This window comes from Parasteatoda tepidariorum, chromosome X2 (genome assembly GCF_043381705.1).
Source record: "Parasteatoda tepidariorum isolate YZ-2023 chromosome X2, CAS_Ptep_4.0, whole genome shotgun sequence".
Classification (NCBI taxonomy): Eukaryota; Metazoa; Arthropoda; class Arachnida; order Araneae; family Theridiidae; genus Parasteatoda; species Parasteatoda tepidariorum.
In genome coordinates this window covers 32,012,326-32,034,705 of record NC_092215.1, presented here as the reverse complement: position 1 = coordinate 32,034,705, position 22,380 = coordinate 32,012,326, and the positions used below count along the sequence as shown (strand labels likewise).

Here is a 22,380-nt window from a genome sequence, read left to right as displayed (position 1 = left end):
CAACATACAAATATTTGGTATTTAGCCTATACTGCTGAACGCAGAATATTAATTTCGGACGAATAATGGAAGAATCGTCTGCCGAAGACAAAACTTAATTCGTTTACATCCATCTTTCTTGTTTTCTGCCCTGGAAAGTGTTTATTCGATTAACAAAATAATAATGAAGAAAAACAAATTTGTGAAGGGTCCGATTAAAAGAAAAATCATTTTGTGAAGGGACCGTTTTTAAGTTAAAATATTTTGTGAAGGGTCCGTTTTTATGAAAAGATATTTTGTGAAGGGTCCGTTAATGGACCCAAATTTCTTCTAAACAGACCCCTGTATAGTATAATTAAATTTCAATATAATGCATGGCAACTGTTGGTAGAATTGAAGTTTATATATTTTCTTGGCAAACTTCAGTTTTTGACGGTTTAAACCAGTATTATATCCTTGTCATGTCAAAAACCACTTTTTGACGTCAAAAACCCAACCCTGATTTTTTGAAGATATTTAATTCTTTTCTAAAATATTTATCTACATTAAATATTTTTGAATAACATTAGAAAAAAAATACAATGCTAAATTTGTATTTAATATTTTCTTGAACATATATAGCTCAACAGCAAATTAAAGATATTGTTGGTTTATTTTTTAAAATTTACATTAGCCTACATGTTTTTGACACAAAAACATTTAATAGTTGACCAACAGGTGTTTTTTTGACTCAAAACATTCTTAAAAATGAATTTAGCTAGTTTTGAATTCAGAGCCATCAGACACAAAATATTATGTAATAAAACCTTATCCATAAACTAAGGATTAATCTATGAGTAATACAGTTATAAATTTCAATTATACTAACATAAAATTACATAATTAGAGCTAAAAAGTTTATGAACAAAGTCAAATGTGCAAATTAATGTAAAAACATTATATACAATGCAAATTATTTTATGATAAAATGAGAAAAATAACTTCCAGCTTCTGCATGTATATCAAAATAGTGGAAAATAATATATACAGAATAATATTTAAACAATATAATGCTTTAGACAAATGATTTAAGACTAATGCTAGGGTATCTGGGTTTGTAATAAAAATAGGAATAAGGGAGATTTTATAGACACACTGTATAAACAGGTATTTTCTTGTACAGTAAGTAAAAAATAGTAAAATAAAAAGGTCAATAACAAATATAATTGCAGGTAAAAAAATTAATAGTTGCCATTAGCACTTTCAGTGCAATTGTTTTCTCTGTAACAAAAATCAATTAATATAACACTCCATTAAAAAGCAAAGAAAATAGCAACTAATTATTTATTAACTTTAAACAGTGTAACAAAAACAAGCCTCAAGATGACAAAATATAAAAATTGTGTTTCAAAGATTTGGCAGAATTTGCAACATTTGGTACTTTCAGTGTTTTATTAATGATTTAGAATTTTTTGTTCTACTTTTAGTATATTAGAAATATAATCTTTAAAAAAAAATTAAATGACCTTTTTAATATTATTTAAAAAAAAAAAAATTGGCTTTTTACATTACTGCTGTTAAAATTACTAAATATTTCAAGATGAGCCTTTATAAAATATAATTCACATTAGATTACTTATTATGTAGGATTCAATAGGGGGGAAAAAGAGAAAAATCAGCACATTCCTCCTACAAAAAACAGTGAGAGAAATTTATTTTTGAATACTCTTATGTTTATACTTTTTTAGGGTTAAGTAACTAACCCGTTTAGAAATCTGAAAAAAATTGCGAATAGCATGATTTTTATTCTCTCAACAATTTAGAAATACTGAGATACTCCATTTCCAGAAGGAATAATATTATAAAAGAACCTTTAGTGCTGCCATCTTTATTTCTCTAAACGAACTAATAAAATATACTTCATTTGATAGAGAAAAAAAACATCAGCAGAAGTTTCGATGAAATTTTTTAGAAGCAACAATAGCTCACAATATAAACAGTCTGGAAATTTGAAAACTATACCATTAATTCAAACGCAGGATGTATTTTGTAAAGCTCTATTTACAATATTTGCTGCATGTGCAAAAAACAAAGTGAAAGGGTGGAGTATAATTGGATCCTTAGAAGAAAAAAAAAACTTCATAGCTTGCATATACGGGCTTTAGTATTGTAAAAAGAGCAGTGAAATGCAAAAAAACGCATTATCCCCAAATATTATCAAAAGGCCATCACTACTCTGCCAAAAAATCGCATAATCAATGAAAAATAATCAAAACTAAATAGATTATGTTTTTAAAAAATTCTTTGTAATTCAAAATTATAGCAGTTTTTTCCAAAAAAAAAAAAAAAAAAAACAAAAAAANAAAAAAAGCTTTATTAAAGGAAAAAAATTTTTTATGCAGCCATCTAGATTTAAAAAACGAGTCATGCTTTTTTTTTCTAATTGAATGCATTTTTAAGTTTAGAAAAAGCACAGTGAGAGAGGAGATTTAGGTTTCTATTAAAAAAGAATGTTTAAAACTTGTTGCAATTTTTATTCTACACCATTTTAAAAGAAAGGTAAAAATTCATTCTAAGAAGTTCAAATAAATAAATAAATACTAAGATAATTCTTTCCTTTCAAACAAAATACTCTCTTCAAGCGTAAGGAGAATATGTTCTATCCCCTTCCATTCAATTAAAAATAATGAATAAATAAAATAAATGGAAGTCAGTAAAAAGTTTGGTTGTGTATAAAATGGATGGTACTGGTTTAGAAATAAGCATTAAAAATTTGTAAATGAATTAAATAAATAATTAAAATAAACGCTTCTGTATAAAATGCTACTGATTGCAACTCATTCTGTAAATATTTGATTAAAATTTAGCATCTGTGAGAGAATAAGTGGATGGAAAAGGTATGTAATTTTAAAAAATAAATAAATAAATGAAGAGTTCTATTATGATGGGCGAATAACTTAGCTTACTTTTAATACTCCTTCAAACTCCTCTTACAACCAGACACGTAAATTAGAATCTATATAAGTAAATTAGAATCCATATACGAAAATTAGAATCCATGTACGTAAATTAGAATCCATATACGTAAATTAGAATCCACATACGTAAATTAGAATCCACATACATAAATTAGAATCCATATACGTAAATTAGAATCCACATATGTAAATTAGAATCCATATACGTAAATTAGAATCCATATACGTAAATTAGAATCCATATACGTAAATTAGAATTCACATACGTAAATTAGAATCCATATACGTAAATTAGAATTTTATTCTTACTTTTATCTGATTTAAATACAGTAAACATTCAAAAAATAAACGTAAAAAAGTTGATCGTAAAAAGATTAATAATCCAGGAATGCAAAAGATTGGGCAACAAACAAAGCCAAATGTGCATCCTAGTAGAAGAAAAAGTGGTATTTGAGTAAATTTGAAGAAAAAAACCAGCTTCAGGACATATTGAAACATTTACAAAACATATGGACATAGCAGAAGCTTAATATTTTAGGGGTGGTGGAATTAAATTACACAATACACAATCCTAATAGTAAAATTATACAATCCTAATAATTCTCTAAATTTCGCACATGAGAATTTTTCTTCTTCTTTAATGTGCTAAATACCGACAAAAAGATTAATTATTTCTTATTTCTATCTTGTTTTTAACTTTTAAGAATTTAAATCCACAATAATTCAAGAAAATTTTCTTTATTAATCTGAAATATTGAGGGGAATTTTTAAAGCTTTATAATTACTGAGGGGAACATACACTCATCGTCCCCCATGACAAAACCCCTTATTCTTTGTTTATTTAAAACCACCTCATATTTGCAGACTAAATTAATATTATGATTACTACCAATCTATTCATAACAATTCTTACTGACCATAATAATTCTTCGGCAATCAGACCATAATTTGCATTTATTTTTATAACGCTTAAAATGTTCTTCAATTTTCCTTGTCGGGAGAAGATAAATCACACAAAGCTTATTTAATGAAACGTGAATAAAATACTGTATAAGTTTAAAAAAACAATAACAATAAGAAGTAAAAAAACTGCAACAACTACAATTATAATGATAAATCTTAAAGGCAAAGAAATTGCAATGAAAAAGATAAAAACAGAGATTCTAAGTAATTCAAACGATTACTGATAATTAAATTTACATAAGTCGAATAACAACAAAATAAACTGGGCGTTGTAGGCCAAACAGTAATATCTTAATAAGCAAGTCAGGTAATTCTATATAAAGCAAATTTCTATTTCGATTTTCTTATAATTAGTTACAGTAAGATTAAAATAACACAGATGTTCAATTTAACGCCGACGTCACTACTACGAATTTTAATTCACACCACGATTAGCTGAGGCAAAGGTTAATAGATCGGTTCGGCGTTTTCACTACAACTCTTCATTAGTCTAGAGTCATTTAACTTTTTTAACCGTATATGTTAAAAAAAATATGTAAGGGATTAATTTTAAAATCAGGACACGGTTATATAAGAAAAAATTTAATAAATAAATTGAAATATTTTTTTATTCAGTTAAGTGGTTTTTAACTGGATTTAATATGCTTAAGATACGTATAAAAACCACGACTGGAATAAAAAATTATTTAAAAACAAATTAGAAAATGTAACAAATATTATTAGGATTTTTAAGTATTTAAAATTATATCTTTTTTTAATGTATCTTACATAAAATAATTCTTTTTATCAATATAAATGAATTAAAAAAAGTTTGTTGTAGTATAAAAAATCTAAATTAAATAATTGGACAAAACAAATCTAGGTAATTCGATTAAACGAATCAGTTTAATTGTGTAATTCGGAGCACTTATTTCAAGTAGCGATTCGAATCCGCTACTTGAATTCGATTTGATTTTACTTCGGATTTTATTTTATTTCATAACCGGCATTGTACAGCCGACCCACTTCTGAATTTGAACCCAATCCAGAAGATAAGGTAACTGCTGGATCAAGCATTTTCACGGACTAGCCTTCGTGGATGACTTTTTGATGGAACCATCCCGCATTTGTGTTACACGATGAGGAAAACCACGAAAATCTCCAATGATAAGCATAACGGCAAAGAGGTTCTAACTCACGATTCGTCTACTACTGAGGATATTTTAAGTCAGCACTATGATCGGAGCGAGAGCAGAATTCGTATGAACCAATCACTGGGATTCAATCCTGGGTCACCTCATTGGAGGCGAAAGCTCTATCTCCTAACCCACTGTGGCTCCGAATCAATGATTTAAAACTATTCATTCAAACAGCTTATTTGTAACAGTAACTTGTTTGTTTTATTTGTAACTGTCACTTATTCGTTTTATTTGTAACAGTCACTTATTAGTTTTATTAGATCAATCAATTATAAACATGGATTCTTAACATTTTCTCTCCGCTTTACTTTAAAGTAAATTTAACTAATTGCATTGCTAATACGTTGCATGATACACTTCTGTACGTAATATGCTACTCTTCAAAATCGGGATCTTGTGCATACGAAATAATAATTCAAATCGACTGATTCTGCGATTCGAATCAACGGAATCGAATAATTTATATGAATCATCATTTAGTAGTGCAGTTACTTAAATAAATTCTCATGCAAATAATAAATTGAGTAAAGCATTTGTTTTGATAAGGATTTTTAGTGAGAACTTATGAAATTTTAGGAAGTTTTCCATAATACACATTTTTTAATATAAGGGGGGACCGGAAAGTAATGTCGTTTCGGTGCATTAATCTTAAAAACCAATTCATTTTTTTCTATCTGGCATTGAAAGGTTGTTGCTAAAGAGGGTGAAATACATTATTGTTAAAAAATAAAATCTTGATAACAAATATAAAGTGCACCGAAACTACATTACTTTCACGGTTTACCTAATAAAAACAGGAAGAAAAAAAATGAAAATCAAGAAGAGTTGACAACTCAAAATGAGCATAATGAATTACTCATATAAGTAATTATTACTAAATTGAGGAATTAAACAGGGCCAGACAACCTAATGTAGTAGATATCCTCATAATTAGATAAAGCGATATTGATCATGCATAAACAGTTGTTACTTTGTAAGAATTTAATAGTGATTATTATTGAGGAAAATGTTAACGATATGGCTCAATATGTTCCAAATTTTAAATCATGGATACAATGAATTAATTATGTAAGTAAGCATTACTAAATCGATAGATTTTATCAGAATCGCCTCATAGAAAGTGGTTAACATCCTTATAATTAGATTAAATGACTATGAGATGTTGCTAAACTGTTTTTATGTAAGAATTTAAAAATAGTTATTACTAGTGCAGTAAATTTAAATGAAATTATGATTAAAGGTGAAGTTTTAAAATTTATGCTATGAATTACCAAACCGATGGATTTATCATAATCATACCACAGAACGTGTCTAATATCTAATAATTAGATAAAGTAACAATGAGAATAAACTGTTTTATGTAAGAAATTTAAATAGTTATTTGTAATTCAGCGAATTTAAATGATATTATGATTCAACACGTAGCAAAATTTCAAAAATCTATGTAATGAATTACTAAACCGATGGATTTATCAGAATCGTACCACAGAACGAATAATTAGATAAGGTGACATTGGGGATAAACTGTAATATATAAAAATTTAAACAAAGAGTTATTAGCAATTCAGCGAATTAAAACGATATTGAGAGTTCCAAAAGTTCTAACACTGCATGTAATTAATTACTAATATAAGTAATTATTACCAAATCGATGGATTTATCAGAATCGCAACATGAACGTGGTTAATATCCTCATAATTAGATAATGCATTATTGGCCACGAAAAAAAATGTTCCTATATAAGAATTTAAAAATGGTTATAACTATACCACAGTGAGAAACAATTCTTTAATTTATTTCAAATATTTATAACTAATTAACTCGTTACTGATGTAATGAATTACTAATGTAATGAATGATTAATATAAGTAATAATTATCAAATAAATGGATTTATCAGAATCGCACCATAGGACCAACGTAGAATGTGTTTAATATCCTCATAATTAGATAAAGCATTACTGGTCACAAAATAAACTGTTCTTACATAGGAATGATAATAACTATATGACTGTGTGAAACAATTCTTTGATTTACTTCAAATATTTATAACTAATTAACTCATTACTAATGTAATGAATTACTAATAAGTAATTATTAACAAGTCGATGGATTTATCAGACTCGCATATAGAACGTGGTTAATGTCCTCATAATTAGATAAAGCATTACTGGTCACAAAATAAACTGTTCTTACACAGGAATTTAAAAATGATAATAACTATATGACTGTGTGAAACAATTCTTTGATTTATTTCAAATATTTATAACTAATTAACTCATTACTAATGTAATGAATTACTAATAAGTAATTAACAAGGCGATGGATTTATCAGACTCGCATATAGAACGCGGTTAATATCCTCATAATTCTATAAAGTGCGAAACAATTCTTTGATTTATTTCAAATATTTATAACTAATTAACTCATTACTAGTGTAATGAATTACTAATAAGTAATTATTAACAAGGCGATGGATTTATCAGACTCGCATCATAGAACTTAATTAATATCTTCATAATTAGTTAAAGCTAGTGACCATGAATAAATTGTTATGTAAGATATTAAAAATAGATTTTACTATAAATGATAATTAAATATTACATAAGAAAACGGTAATTGTAACTGTCAAAATGAAGCTATTAATAAATAATACAAAATAAAAATGAGTTAAATTATACGTTTTCTGTACTGCATATGGAATTGAAAACTAAATTGGTTTTTTGATTATTACAGCCATATCAGATAATGACGAAATTAACTACTTCATGCAAATGCAACCACTAGTGTAGAGGCAAGGTCACTTACATAAGATTCACGTTACGAAACGATGCGGAAACAGAGGACAATAGAACGCAGCTTTAGATTGGATCAGTTATGTAAATTTAGAAAACAATCGAAAAAAACAGGCACTAACTTCTTTCAAATATTCTAATCTTACGTGCCGTTAACAGATGAATAAACGGAGTTATGAACTCTATATTCTCAGTTTTTTTTTTTCTCTCGGGTTCATTTTTGCAGCGTCTGGCTAGCTTTACGTAATTAGTTTACAACACGATGCGTCAATGCTTGGAAGTGAGGGTATAATTTTAGAATGTATGTCACTTATATAAGTCCCTCATCTGACGAAAAAGGGATATCGTTCAGCGAATGGATAAAAACGAACTTTTAACGGAATTTCACTTTCACAATCATGCAATGAAAATATCTAGAGTTGAGAAGTTTTTATATGTTCATATGAAATCGGAGACGAAAAGCGAATTTAGAAATTTTTAATGTTGAATAATTTTTAAAAGTTAGAATAGTTAATAATTTGGAAAAAAAATTTCAGAAGTTAGAATAATTTTAGTTTAGAGAAAATTCCAAAATATAAAATCATCTGTTTAGGAAAAAAAAATCAAAAATTAGAATCAAAAAATTTCAGAAGTTAGAATAATTTTAGTTTAGAGAAAATTCCAAAAAATAAAATAATTTGTTTAGGGGAAAAAAATCAAAAATTAGAATAATATATTTCAAAAAACCTCAAGTAATTAAAATAAACTGAAATTTAGACAATTTTCCAAAATTTTTTATAAATCCTCGAATTAGAATAATTCTTTTAATATTTTCAATAATTCAGAATTATTTCTTAATATACAAGATAAAATTTATAAAATAGAAATAAGCACATAAATTACAAATTGTTGATAATTTTTTTTTGAACTTATTTTGTAAGAAAAATTAGTTAAAGATAGAAGAAAAAGAATTGCAAAAGGAAAAATTTCCAAGACTTTCGAAATTATTAATTTTTCTGCCATTTTTATAATAATTTAATAAAAGTTATTTCAAATTAATAGTTTTGGAAAAACTAAAAAAAAAAAAAAATTAAAGAAAGATACCAAACTGGCAACCTCATAATGAAACCTATGATCAGTTATCACAACTTTGATATTTATATTCATAAACTTACGAAACCTCATAAAATTTATCTCAATCATAATTCTAATCAGCTGAAAAACGGTATATCTACTGAAAAAGATATGCTATTTAAATCCACGAGTACCAATTACTAATTGGCATGATTTTTTTATATTATTTACCTATTTGGCTTTGGTTGCGGGCATAAAAAAATATATTTCGGGGAAAAGAGAAAAAAAATAAATTAAGTAGTTTAAAAAAAAGGATTTCGCAAAACGAACGATAACGAATTCAGTTGGAAGAATCACATTAAAAATAATTTAACTTCAAACGATTTTTCTTTCGAATTCTAATCAAGCAAATAAACTATTTAAAAAAATAATTAAAAATGGAGAGTTGGAATTTATAAAATTGGAATTTATTAATAAAAATTTAATAGAATTTTTCATTCTAGCTTAAAAGATTTTATATTTTAGCTTTAGCTTCTTAAAACGTAAATAATAAAATTATCGATTAAAAATGGCAGTCTAAAAATTAAAGCTTTATTATACAGCCCAAGTTCGTCGTCTGCAAGATGAATAGAACGGTAAATCAAGGTAAAAATATTACTTTTTGATGTATAATATTATATTTATATTATTTGATATATATGAATAATAACTAAATAATTATTTCGAAATAGACAAAATAAATTTAATAAATGATTTCCGGTGCCTAAAAATCAGCAGTTAAAATTTATCCCGACCTTCTTTGTTAGTTAGGAAAAATTTTTGCATCATTAGAACAAATGTAGTATTTTGCCATTTCTTTTCTTATTCACTGTCTAGACACTGAATTAATGTTGCATAGCTTTTATCAAAGAAAGTTTAATATGCGAGTTTCACATTTGTATATTGCACCATATTGTGGTTTGTTCAGATATATTTCACACGAAGAATTATCGATTCGAAATAGCACTAAATGACTATAATTACTAATTTGAAAAAGAGAGGTAATTTACTTTATACTGAAATGGAAAACGTGAATTAATCTCATCTTTATTATAAGAAAACGTACAATTTAATAACGCAATATATGAATATTCGCAATTAAGATGAGTTAAACTATTATTTTTTATTCTTTATTTTTAGAAAATTCTACGCGGGAATGATAATTTTTTATAAAGATGCATTTTTATCGAATTTCCACATCATTTAGAAGTATAAAAATTAGTGCGCTGGGAAGCAAAAAATAATAATTATTTACATAAAAACTCCCCAAAGTAATGAAAAATTACTGTCGGAATGTACTTTTTGGAAATTCTACTTTATTTACAACTTTATTATAAAATTACTATGCTAATATGCAAAAATCTGTTATTTTTTATTTTCACAAAAATGAAGTAATAAGAAATTTATATGAATGTATATTCTATCGGATTTTTACTTCATTAATTCATTCCTTAAAAAAATATGACGCTGGTGAGCAAACATTAATCATTTTTACAAAACTCTACACGCTAAGGAGAAATTTTATACATTTAGTAAAAAATTACGGCACTTGTGAGTTAAATATTACTATTTGTTTTCACAAAACTCTACATAGGAATGAGTAAAATCAATAAAGTATTTTTTTGAATTTTTATTTCATTTATACCTCTAGTCCAAATTTTAAAGGCCAAAAATCTCGTACTTTGGTTTATTATTCATACTCGAAGATAAAAGTGAGCCAATAAATTTTCCCAGTAGCAATAAAAAAAGGTTTCTAATTTTTGAAAATGCACTTATTATTTTAGTATCGCGTGATTCACGTGTCAAAGTCACAAAGTTACTAACAACACTCAGAATTTATTTTTGTTAGAATTTCATATATTCAACTCACCGAACGGATATAACGTCTGGATAAACTGCATTTATTCATCCCAATTTTTAATATTTTGTAACTGCAGCTGGCTTTATAAAGACACATGATTTTGAAAGGGTTGCTTAGAAATTTACGAAACGATAAAAATACAAACGATTTCTTTGATTTTATTAGTACCAATTTATATTCAATTTGCCTAAAAATGGTTATAAAAATTTTAAATATTAATAAAAACTTTCTAATTATGCATTTCATCAAAATTACCAAAACGCTTTAAAAATCTGCGGTAAACCGTTTGTATAAACCTCGACTTATGGAGTTTCATTGTAAGTCATAAAACGTGCGATTTAATGACCTCTATAAGGAAGAAGTTTGCTTGTAAGGAATTTTGCGACTATAATTGATGTGTTGGTTTTAAATATGAACATTGTTTTTATCCATGACTTTAACTTTTGGAGATAGAGCGTAAATTAGGAAGAAAAAAGACGAGATTGCAATGAGAAATTTTTGCTGTTGTAACTTTATTTGGTGTGATTTTTGCTGTTGTAACTATATTTGAAACATGGAAACCGCTTTTCTCCATCAGCGTAAGCGTAAGCGATTCAGCGTAAGCTAGGAAATATGGTTTAAAAATTAGTTGTGACTGAGACTATAATTATAAATGCTCGCTTCTCATTAAGGTGATTAGGGTTCGAATTCCGATAATAATCAGGTGATCTCGAATTCACAAAAAATCCCCAATGGCAATGGGTTGCTTTCTCCAGTATGGTCTCAAAACTATAAGAAAACGGAGTTAAAAGTCCTGTATATTCACTACATGAATCAACTATTGAACGTTCTTATTAACTGGAATAAAACTACATATTTTTTGAGTTTCAAACATAAAAAGATTATACTTTAACCACTTCGAGACGGCGAGTCATAAATGTATTATCAGGGAGTTGATTATCAGGGTAAAAAAGATAAAACTGGTAGCCAAACTGTTTTTATAGCAGTTCATTTGTGGGCGGGGTAATAATAATTTGCTTTATTTAATTCACCACTACTTAGCTCGAATTAAAAATTGTATAGTTACACCTTTAACACACAGGGATTGGATGTATTAGATTTAAAGTGAAAACAAAAATAAGTCTGTCAAATTAGCTATAGCCAAACTTAAGCCACCGCTTTTTATTTTTTACTATCCTGATTCTGATTCCGTACCAATACATTTCTGACTCGCCCGTTCCGAAATTCCAGCGTAGAGACAAAAAAATATGTTTTGAGGCATTTGTAAGAATTAAAAAAACACTGAATAATGAATTTGTATATTAAGTAGGTATTTTCGGGTAATTATCATATTTTGAAGTTTGAAATGTTTTGGGTGGTTTTTCCCTATATTGTTGATAATATGTATGTTAGATATTTTTGACATATACATCAAACACACAATCAGGAAACATGTTAAAGCATAAAAATTAAATTCTGAATTTTTCAGACCACTAGACAGCAGATTGAAACAGTGAGGAAGGAAAACTCAAGTTGAAAAATCAACGAAGGTCTTATAAATCAAACGCACACCTTAAGAATTTTTTTAGAGAATAAATGGCGAAGAATAGTTATGAGTGTAGATTTAAAAACGCACAAATAAACATAAAAGCAGGTTTTATTGACCTTTTCTTTTCGCGTCGTATTTATTATCACGCCGCGAGAATGTTTTTAAATAGTACAGATTTATTGAAATTCTGAACACGTTTAGGTAGCAAAGAAACGCCATACGACACTGACGTAGGTTATTTTATTCTCTTAACAACACACACAAAAAAAAAGTTGAGCCATGAATTTGCGTAATAACCAGTCATATCAGACAGGTAAATGTAATATTTATGGCTGATCTACAATAATAAACAATAATAAGAAGAGCTGTCATAAAAGCGAGATTAACGATACCTAAATTATTCAAAATGGTTTCTTTTTAATTTTCGTAGAGTATTTTTTTACGGTCATAACAATGAAAGGGTGCTTAAGGTATAACGCAACTCTAAAGTGAAAAAAATAATAGTTATTTAAGATTTTTATTAGGCTGGACACAACCAGTGGTTCCGGGGCAAATGCCTTCCAACTAAAAATTAATTGGAAGAACTAAAAATCCAACAAAAAATTAATTGGAAAAACTAAAAATTCAACTAAAAATTAATTTTAAAAAAAAGTTTTTTTTTAAAAATTAATTTCAATAAATTTAAACAGACAATTAAAAAAAACATGAATAGTTATTTTAGACAACAGGAAATAAATAATTTAAATTTAACATATTTTTTAAATTAAGAAAAATTTAATATCAACAACTCTAAAAATTATTTAATTATTCGTGAATCAACTCCTTTTTATAAAAAGGAAGTACTTTACATCAAAGAAAAATAGATATAAAGGAGAAAAATAAGAAGGGTTGGAGAACTTTGTTAAAATAGAAACATATACTTCATATACTATTTTTACTGTAAAAACATTTATTTCAGACCCCGGGGAATAAATAATTGGTAGATAAAAAGTAGTATTTTTTGAAAAAATTGTGTAAAAGTAGTGAATTAATTAGAACCACAACGTAAATAAATAAATGAATAAAAAATCCAAAAATTCCTGAAAACAATAAAATCAGTCTTGTTTTGCATTTTGACAAACTTTTTTTTTTTGCTTTTAACGATGCGTTTTTGTATAGGCCGTGAATCTAGAATCTATAATTAAAAAATAAATAAACAAAAAAGACAAAGCAAAAAAAAAGTTTTAGAAGTTGTGGGTTATGTAAGATAGTAGGTGGGTTAAAAAAAATATTTTACACAATTTATTTAGTTCTTTAACTAATTTTTAAGAGACTAAGTAATGCAGTATCAGAGCAACTTTTCAACTCTTAAAAAAATTGAATAACAAACGCTAGTCATTTTCACAAAACTGTAGATTTTCTTCATATTGACATTTTGCACTATTATTATAATTAGCAGATGACGCTTTTCTTCACTTTGACATTTCGCTCCATTTTTATTGTTAGCATAGAGGGCGCTTTTCTTCATACTGATATTCTGCGCCATTTTTTTCATTTACATAAGAGGGCGCTTTTCTTCACTTTGACATTTTGCTCCATTTTTATTGTTAGCATAGAGGGCGCTTTTCTTCATACTGATATTTTGCGCCATTTTTTTCATTTACATAAGAGGGCGCTGGCTAAAGATGAATAAAATGTAACATAACTGCTACTAACTTACAAAAGTCGCAAAAATAGCATATATTTTTCGCTAAAATGCGTTATTTGAAATGAAGACAGTTCTCGAAGAACACCCTTATCCGCACTCATATTAATTTTAGACTCAACCTGCAATGATTATTAAAAGAAGTGAAAATCATTTTTCAAACATAGGAAGAGGGAGAAAGCAGTCTAACTTTTGCTTTCATTTACAGTATTAATCATTACAATAGTGATAAAAAAAGAGGGAGATATTAAAGCTCAAGGTTTTTTGTTATGCAAAATTGAACTTGAAAATCTTAACATGTGATATACTTTGATTGCTTAAGTGATAAGGTATTCTAATAAGATATGTCACGTTACAGTTCTTTTAGATAAGCTAAACGCACAACAAATTTCAACAACATCGATTGGTATTTGAAAGCGTGTATTTTTTTCTTCTTGCAATTCATTTACAAGGAATTCCAGCACGACTGATCTGAGACAGTTCGTTTAGTTGGAGAAAATCAATTAAATAAAAAATTAACTGGAGTTTCGTTTAGTTCTCGGATAACATAATACTAAATTCAACAACATACTGGTAGCATTTTAAACTTCTTGTATTACAATAGTTTTTAGGCAGATACATGAGATGTTCTACGTTACTTTCAAAAATTATAACAACAAAATAGTTAAGATATATATGAAATAAATACAAAATCTCGAAAAAATAATTGACAATTTGAAAAATCAATTTAAGAAACATGGAAGGAGAGAGAAATATAGAGTGCTGTGATTAGAAAACCACAATTTATTCTCCCTACGTTTCAAAATTAGTCCAAAGGATCGTTCGCAGATGGCGCCACAATATTTTCAAAATAACTACCATTTGCAATAACAGCCTGGCGCAGTCTGAGAACAACACTAGCAGATACCTGTCCAAATATTTCAAAAAGAAAAGTTTTGGCTATGCATAGGAATTATATATCTTACCATTTTTTATAATAAAACAGGGACTAATATAGGGCCTTTATATCTATGATAGTCAAGATGGGTGATAAATCGCACAACATCGGTTGTTTTTAAATACCGCGGTAACGATATTCTTACAATAAAACAATAAATCATAAATACCACGTCTTACAATAAATGCAGATCACATAAATGATTATCAACAATGATAATATACTATAATGATAATGATAATATACAATAATTACTGTCAATGATAATTATTTAATGCTATAATATCATGAGCATTATAGTTAACTGTATTATTTGGATATGATAATGTAATGGCTGATTAACCACAAAAAACGATCTTGTTGAATATAATATTGCGTTAGTTATCGATAATACTAAATCAATTCTCAAATTTATTTTTACGTTTTTAAAATTACGCACTTTTTAAGTTATCATTCATAAAAATGTTTTAATTCATAAAAATGTTTTAATTCATAAAAATGTGTTTATCATTCATAAAAATGTTTATCATTCATAAAAACCTCATGACAAAATTAAAAATTACAGTGCTTTATATTCAGTAAAGAATTTAAAAAAATAAAGTTCTACCTAAACACGGGAATACAAACGGTAACTAAATATGTTATTGTTGTTTTATTTATTATCTGTGATACCTAAACCTGATGTATGTATAGTAAAAGTGGGTGATAAATTGTACAACATCGGTAGTTTTTAAATATCACTATAACGATATTCTCACAATAAATCATAAATACCATGTCTAACAATAAATGTAGAGCATAAAATTATAATATCATGATAATTACTGACAACGATAATAGCTGGCTAACTATAAAAAACGATCATATCGAATTTAACATTGCATTAGTTAGCGACAATATTAATTTAATTTTCAGATTTGTTGTTACGTTTTTAAGATTACGAGTTTTTCAAATTATCATTCAGAAAAATGTTTTTCCGTAATTAGGTAGCGAAAATATTGACCAATGTAAAAAATATACCGTTATTTTTAACGATATATCACAATATTAAAATTCACGATATCGCCCAACACTAATATATTGTTTAATGAAATATTAATAAATCTGATGATTACGTACTGCGCGCTAGGTGCTCAAATAAGTGAGTCTGAACTTATTTCTAATAAGCAAATCAAACATTCAAGAAAATTAAAATAAAAACTAAGTTTTTTCTTGATATTATAATAGAGTAAAATAATGCTACAATGAAAGAAGGCATTTTCTTAAGCAAATTAAAACGTAAAACTCGTTATTTATGTTCTTGGAATTGAAACGTAGTATTCGATCAATAAAATAACGTCTAGAGCGTTTCCGCGCATTTTTCCTCGTTTGAAAGAAAAGTAAATTTAACTCACGACGATATCTATAAAAATGTGAAATTTCTTTCCACTTTAAATTTTTTCGAGTTTACTATTTTCAATTATAATAAAATTAAACATAACATTATGATAAGAAGTAGCAAGATTCAATTTTCGCAATAATAATTAAAAATTTCTTTGTTTCGATAACAATCAAGCAGCAGATAGCAGGAAGAAGAAAAACATGCGAAATTAAAACAGGGTGCGTAGCCAAATCTTTCAACAAAAAATAAGCACCTTTTAAGCACTCAAAAAATATTTTTAAGCACTATATACACGAACAAAATGCTTTACATGATCATTGGAAAATAACTAGTTTCTGACAAAGAACTCTTTACTTGATTATAGCCGTTATAAAATTATATATTATTAGCCGTTATAAAATGATCGAGAGATTTTTCGTTTCGATATCAGAGGGTGGAAAATGACGTCTGAAATTGAGAATATCTTGTAATATGCCGCAGAGTAGCACATGAGAAGGCAATAATCTCACTGAATTCAGCTCAGTAGACGCACATACGTACTCGCAAGTAGTTCATCAAACATGTAAAATGATAGGCGCTTTAATAGGCTATGGACCGACGGTAGGCCGAAATGAATTGTGAAAACGTTGAATAGAACATTGTGAAAAGCACGCTTTTGCATAATACGTGGCGAAAATCGATATGGTAACGAAAAAAAATTTCATTTTTGAAAAGGGAAAATTAAGCACTTTTTAAAAACACCCAATGAAAAAAGCACCCTTAAGGGCTTTTAAATAACGAAAATAAGCACCTTTAAGCACTTTTTAAAAACGCTAAACACTATGTAAAAGGAAAAAAAATGGATTTTGAAGAGGTAAAAGAAAAGATCAAGACACTAACAAAAAAAAATATCCTAAATAAATAAATAAAAATTAGGGCATTTTTGGAACAGTATACATAAGCTAGACTGCTTTTAAAACGGGCAAATGGCAAACTTAGAAAAGTATGCCTTGTTTTACTTAAGTTTAATAAAAGCAAATTTTATCGAAAAAGAATAATTAAATATAAGATCAATATATAAAAACTTTTACTGTTGCATTAAAAACATAAAAAGTACTAATATAAAAGACTTTAGCTAAACTGACTGCAGAAATGGCAGTTTAATTAGCAAAATTTAAAACTTCACTAAAATTAATCAATATGAGAGCCTTTAATTTTCACTTTAAAAATCTCAACTTTTAATCATCTTACCTCAATCTTTTTCAACACACGTTTAAGTTGATTCGATTTTGATTAGTTTGTATGCATTTTGAAAACTGCATGATAAGGTAATTTCGGCAACATGGTTATTTTTCCATTTTCTCAAAAAATTTAATTTGAAAAGGGGGGGGAAACATTTATTAAAAGATTTTTAAAAAAAAGAAGAAAAAAAAGGAAAATTGCCAATTCGAGGTAGAATTTCATGTTGCAATATGCACTGAAATAATGTTTTCAATAAAGTATATTGTCTTATAGATTTTAGCATAAATTGCCACATATATAGTGCATTAGAAGCATAATCTGATTTAAAAGACATGATTATATTTAAGAATTTTAAGTATTGAAAAAAATTATTTTTTAGAACTTAAAATCACTCTTAAAAAAAAAAGAAGGAAAAAATATTTTTTTTTTGTAGACAAGAATGAATTTATTAAATTCCTCTTAGTGCTAGTAGGAATTTCCTATTTTTAAACAAGACTTCAACATTTATAAAATTAGTAGGACAGAGTTTTCATGCAGATAAAGTTTCTTAACAAAATAACATTTAGTAGTGATCACAAATGCATTAACCGATCACGGCCTGTTTTTTTTAGGTTACCACTTTTAAATTTTAAGACCTTTTAGCATTTACAAAAATGTAATATATAATATCTGTGACAGTTTGAAGCTATATTAGAGCATACTCTCAATATCTCAAGTTGAAGGGACATTAAAAAAATTTCAAGATAGAGAGTTTTTAAGATAACAAGTTCAGTACTAAATATGTTCTAAAAAGTAGACAATTATATAGTAAAATATTACCATAAAAAGTAGAGATATGAAACAGATATATAGAATAGATAACTTGGTAGTTTTCTAACAATTAGGTTCCTAACATTTAAGCCGATTTCATAATCAGTCAAAGTTAAAAATTTAATGTTAAGTTATCTTAAAGTGTTTTGTTATGCTTATTAATACAAATAATATCATCAGGGATAAATACTGTTAACCAAATGCATTATTAACTTAAACCTTGGAGAGTGTAAGAAAAATTATTTAAAAAATTCACTAGAATTTTTTAAATAATTTTTCTACTGAATAATGTAAATTTGACGTTAAACAATGAGTTGTAAATAATCATTTCATGAAATAAATTTTTAACACTAAATAAAAAATTTCAAAAAAAAATCTAAAAGCACTGTATATATTAATGAATAAGTAAAATAATATTAATAAATAAAAATAATAAGTAAATAAATAAATAAATCATTCTGAAAAAAATTACAAATAAGTTAAATTATTTTTAACACAAAATTGGTAAACTATATTTAAACTTATACATGCTTTTTTTACTACTTGATCCAAGTAAATCACTAAATGAAAAAAAAAAAACGTAGAAAAATGGATTATGGAATAAATAAGTAAACATGTCAATTTCAATCCAACATTTTATTAAAAATAAATTTTTGTACTAAAATTTGTCTTTAAAATAAAGAAATAGATTTCAAAATTTTAGATAACATACTCAGAGTTAACAAATACTTCCAAAATTGAAAAATTAAAATCATAATGAATTATTGTAATGAAATCTATAGCTTATAGCTTTTAAAATAAGCAAATTGAAAAAGAGTGATTTTAAAAAAGGAAAACAATGTACAAAAATATTTTTCAAAAATTGACAAATATAAATTCACAGGTATATTTGTACACAATTGGTCATTTTATAGTGAAAAATTTAAAAATCCATAAACCTATGCTAAACTTAAAAATATGCAAACTGAAATTGTTATTTTTTAACAAAAAAAAAGGATTAGATGTTAAAAATTAGTGTTTTCACAAAAGTATAATTGGATAAATTAATACAAAATTTTAAAATACATAAAATTGAAGAGGCATTTCAAATACCAAAACATATATGCCAAAAAATTTGCACTTTGACAATGTAAATTAACTGATCTATTTTTAAAAAACTTGTTATTCTAAACCAGTCTATAAAAACTGACTGTGCATTATATTTAGTTACATTATATTAAGAAATAGATTAATCTCCTTTTACAATATAATCTAGTGAAAAGTCATATTAATTATGACTATGAATCAAACTTTATTTCCTTTACTTATTTAAAGTAATAAAACTACAAAATCTAAGTAACAAACTACAAAAATAATAACATGTTAATAAACTTCAATTAATAATAAATTATCCGTTAATCATGATAGAAAAATTAAGTATAATAAAACAATAAATGGATTCATAAGTTTATTTAATTTGAAATTGTTAAACTTACCAGGTCTATTGTCTTCATTTTCACTTTTAACAGAAGATTCCTCAGAATATGCCCAAAACTTTTCAATGATAGTTGACATCACAACATTGGTTTGCAGTTCAGATAAATATGAATGACTGTAGGTTTTACGGCATTTTAAGCAATCAAAAGAACCCGAATATGCTTCAGACAAAACACATTTTTTTGAAAAAGAATGACCGCATTTTAATGTAACAGGATCGCTTAAAATATCACCACAAAAAACACAAAGAAAATAATTTAGATTAAATATATTTCGGGAAAGACTTTGCCTGGCTTTGGTAATTAGGCCATCCACAAACCTTTCAAGACATTCTAAATTCCGAAAATCCGAGCTGTAAACTTGAAAAGCACGAGAATATGTTACCAGACCATCTTGATTATCGTTATGATTTAATGAATAAACTAACCGTTTAATTCGATTAATAGACGAGCTGTTTTCTGTATTAGAACGATCGGAACTTTCAAAATATTTGGTACTATTTCTGCTATAACTAGCTTCCAGACCGGATTCTCCCATATTTTATTAACTATTGTCTTTCATATAAATAAGATTTCAGTTTAAGTTCAGAAACTGGGCAATGATGTTTATATTTTACGTCTAATTCGAGGAGCATTATTAAGGAGATCATTGATAAATGGTGCAGCAACATAAGTGTTTACAAAACAGAAATCATACACACATGTATCAACACAAGTTTGTAGCTAGTATTGAATGTCAGCACGCGAGGGACGATGTGGGGAAATAAGTTATTTCATTTGACAGCTTTTGTTTGTATTGCCTAGTGGCGCCCTCAGCATGTAAGTATTTTTAAAAATTGTTACATAACGATTCACTGCGCCCTGACGTCACAGGTTCTACAGCACGTGTCCATTATAAACGAGGTTTCAGGTTTATTGGCCTTTCGAAATGATTCTTCTTTCAATAGATGAATCACGTGTGCTGTGTAGATTAGGCATTATATTTTTTAATGCTCTATGAGTTTATGGTGAGAATTCAAATCTTATATTTAATTCGTTACATAATAAAACAGAATAGATTGTGAACTCGAACTTACGAGAAAAAAAAAGATTCCACACACTTCTAAAAGTAGAACAAAGCAGTCGTTGCGATCCTTATATAATTTTTTATGCTTCTTCAGCTTGTTTTGTTATGAAAACAAATTGGTTTATTATGACTTTCAATTAAAAATGATCTCAAATCACGAGAATTTTTTTTTGTTTTCGAAACTTGTCTGATATAATTAATACACGCAAAATTCATACATGAAAGAAAAAAAGCATAAATATAAAATTTAAAAAAGTAAATTTCATGTATGGCATGCTTATTTATTGGAACAAAACAAAGAAATCTATATAAGACAAAATAGTCACTACCTCTTTTATATAATATTTATATCATTTTGATGTTTTCTTCTTTTTTCGTTATGAAAGTAAATTTGATATTTTAAAAGTTAATTAAAATTTTCGTTACACGATGAGTTATTGTTTTTGAAACGTGTTTCTGAATATTAAAAAAAAAATAATAATAATATTAATAGATATAGAAGTATACAACTATTACAAAGTATTAAAATATGCATTCTTGTAAGAAACAATGTTTTTTTACTAGAATATAGATTTTAATTTAAATTTGATTTTTTTTTAAATAATAAACAATTGACATTTAATTAGATATAACTAATTATTTAATTTTTAAATTTTTTTCATGTTTAGTTGATATTGTTTTACCTTAGAAACTATTCAGTCGCCATTATTTCGCATTATGCAATAAAAAAGAGCTTTTTTTTAAAAAAAAAATTTCTCTTCTTTAGTAATTAGAAAAATGTCAGTTTCTTATTTTTATTAATCTCTAACTTCAAATGAGTGGCCAGTGGCGGGCAGGCTTTCAGACAAAAGGGGCATCCTTTCATCACTAAGGTCACTAATGCTTAAAATTTATTACCCCGTATTATTTTTATTATGAAATTAAAATTTTTAACCAATAGAAATTTAGCTCGAGCAAAATTTTTATGTAGAATAAACTATACTTTTCAAACCCGCTAACATTTACATAATAGCAAATTTAAAATAAGGACATCTTTCCAAAGTTTTTGTTCTTTTTTCTTTCAATAGATTTTTTTTCCAGTGATTACACCTGTCACATTTACACTTAGTGTACTGTGACAATTTAATCATTAATTTTTACATAACTCTTTAATTTCCTCAAAACTTTATTCCTTTATTTATATAGCAGCTTATATTTATTTTAACTTTTTGTTCGACCTTTCTCATGGTCAACGCGGTCATTGTCCTTCCTGTGGGGAGAGTAACCCCCTTCTATTCCCGACGATTGACGTAAAATATCCTCAATGTTAAACGGATCATGGGTTAGAGTCCCCTTGTCCTATGGTAGATCTTAATATTTTAATAAATTCAATGACTGGTAAAGAAAAATTTACTTCCTAAAATTTTCATGAAAAGTTTTATGTAGTAATTAGTTCTCAATTTTGCCAATAACTA

General features: G+C 26.7%; 1 protein-coding gene across 1 annotated transcript in view; it reads right to left on the bottom strand.

Moving 5' to 3' along the window:
* The window catches only part of LOC107440906 (LON peptidase N-terminal domain and RING finger protein 3), a 45,069-nt gene extending 24,402 nt beyond the window's left edge, over positions 1-20,667 (bottom strand). Inside the window, exon 1 of the mRNA XM_016053989.3 lies at positions 19,861-20,667. Coding sequence (XP_015909475.1) covers positions 19,861-20,398 — 538 coding nt within the window. The 5' untranslated portion in view covers positions 20,399-20,667. The remainder of the gene's footprint in view (positions 1-19,860) is intronic.
* Positions 20,668-22,380: the final 1,713 nt, after the last annotated feature.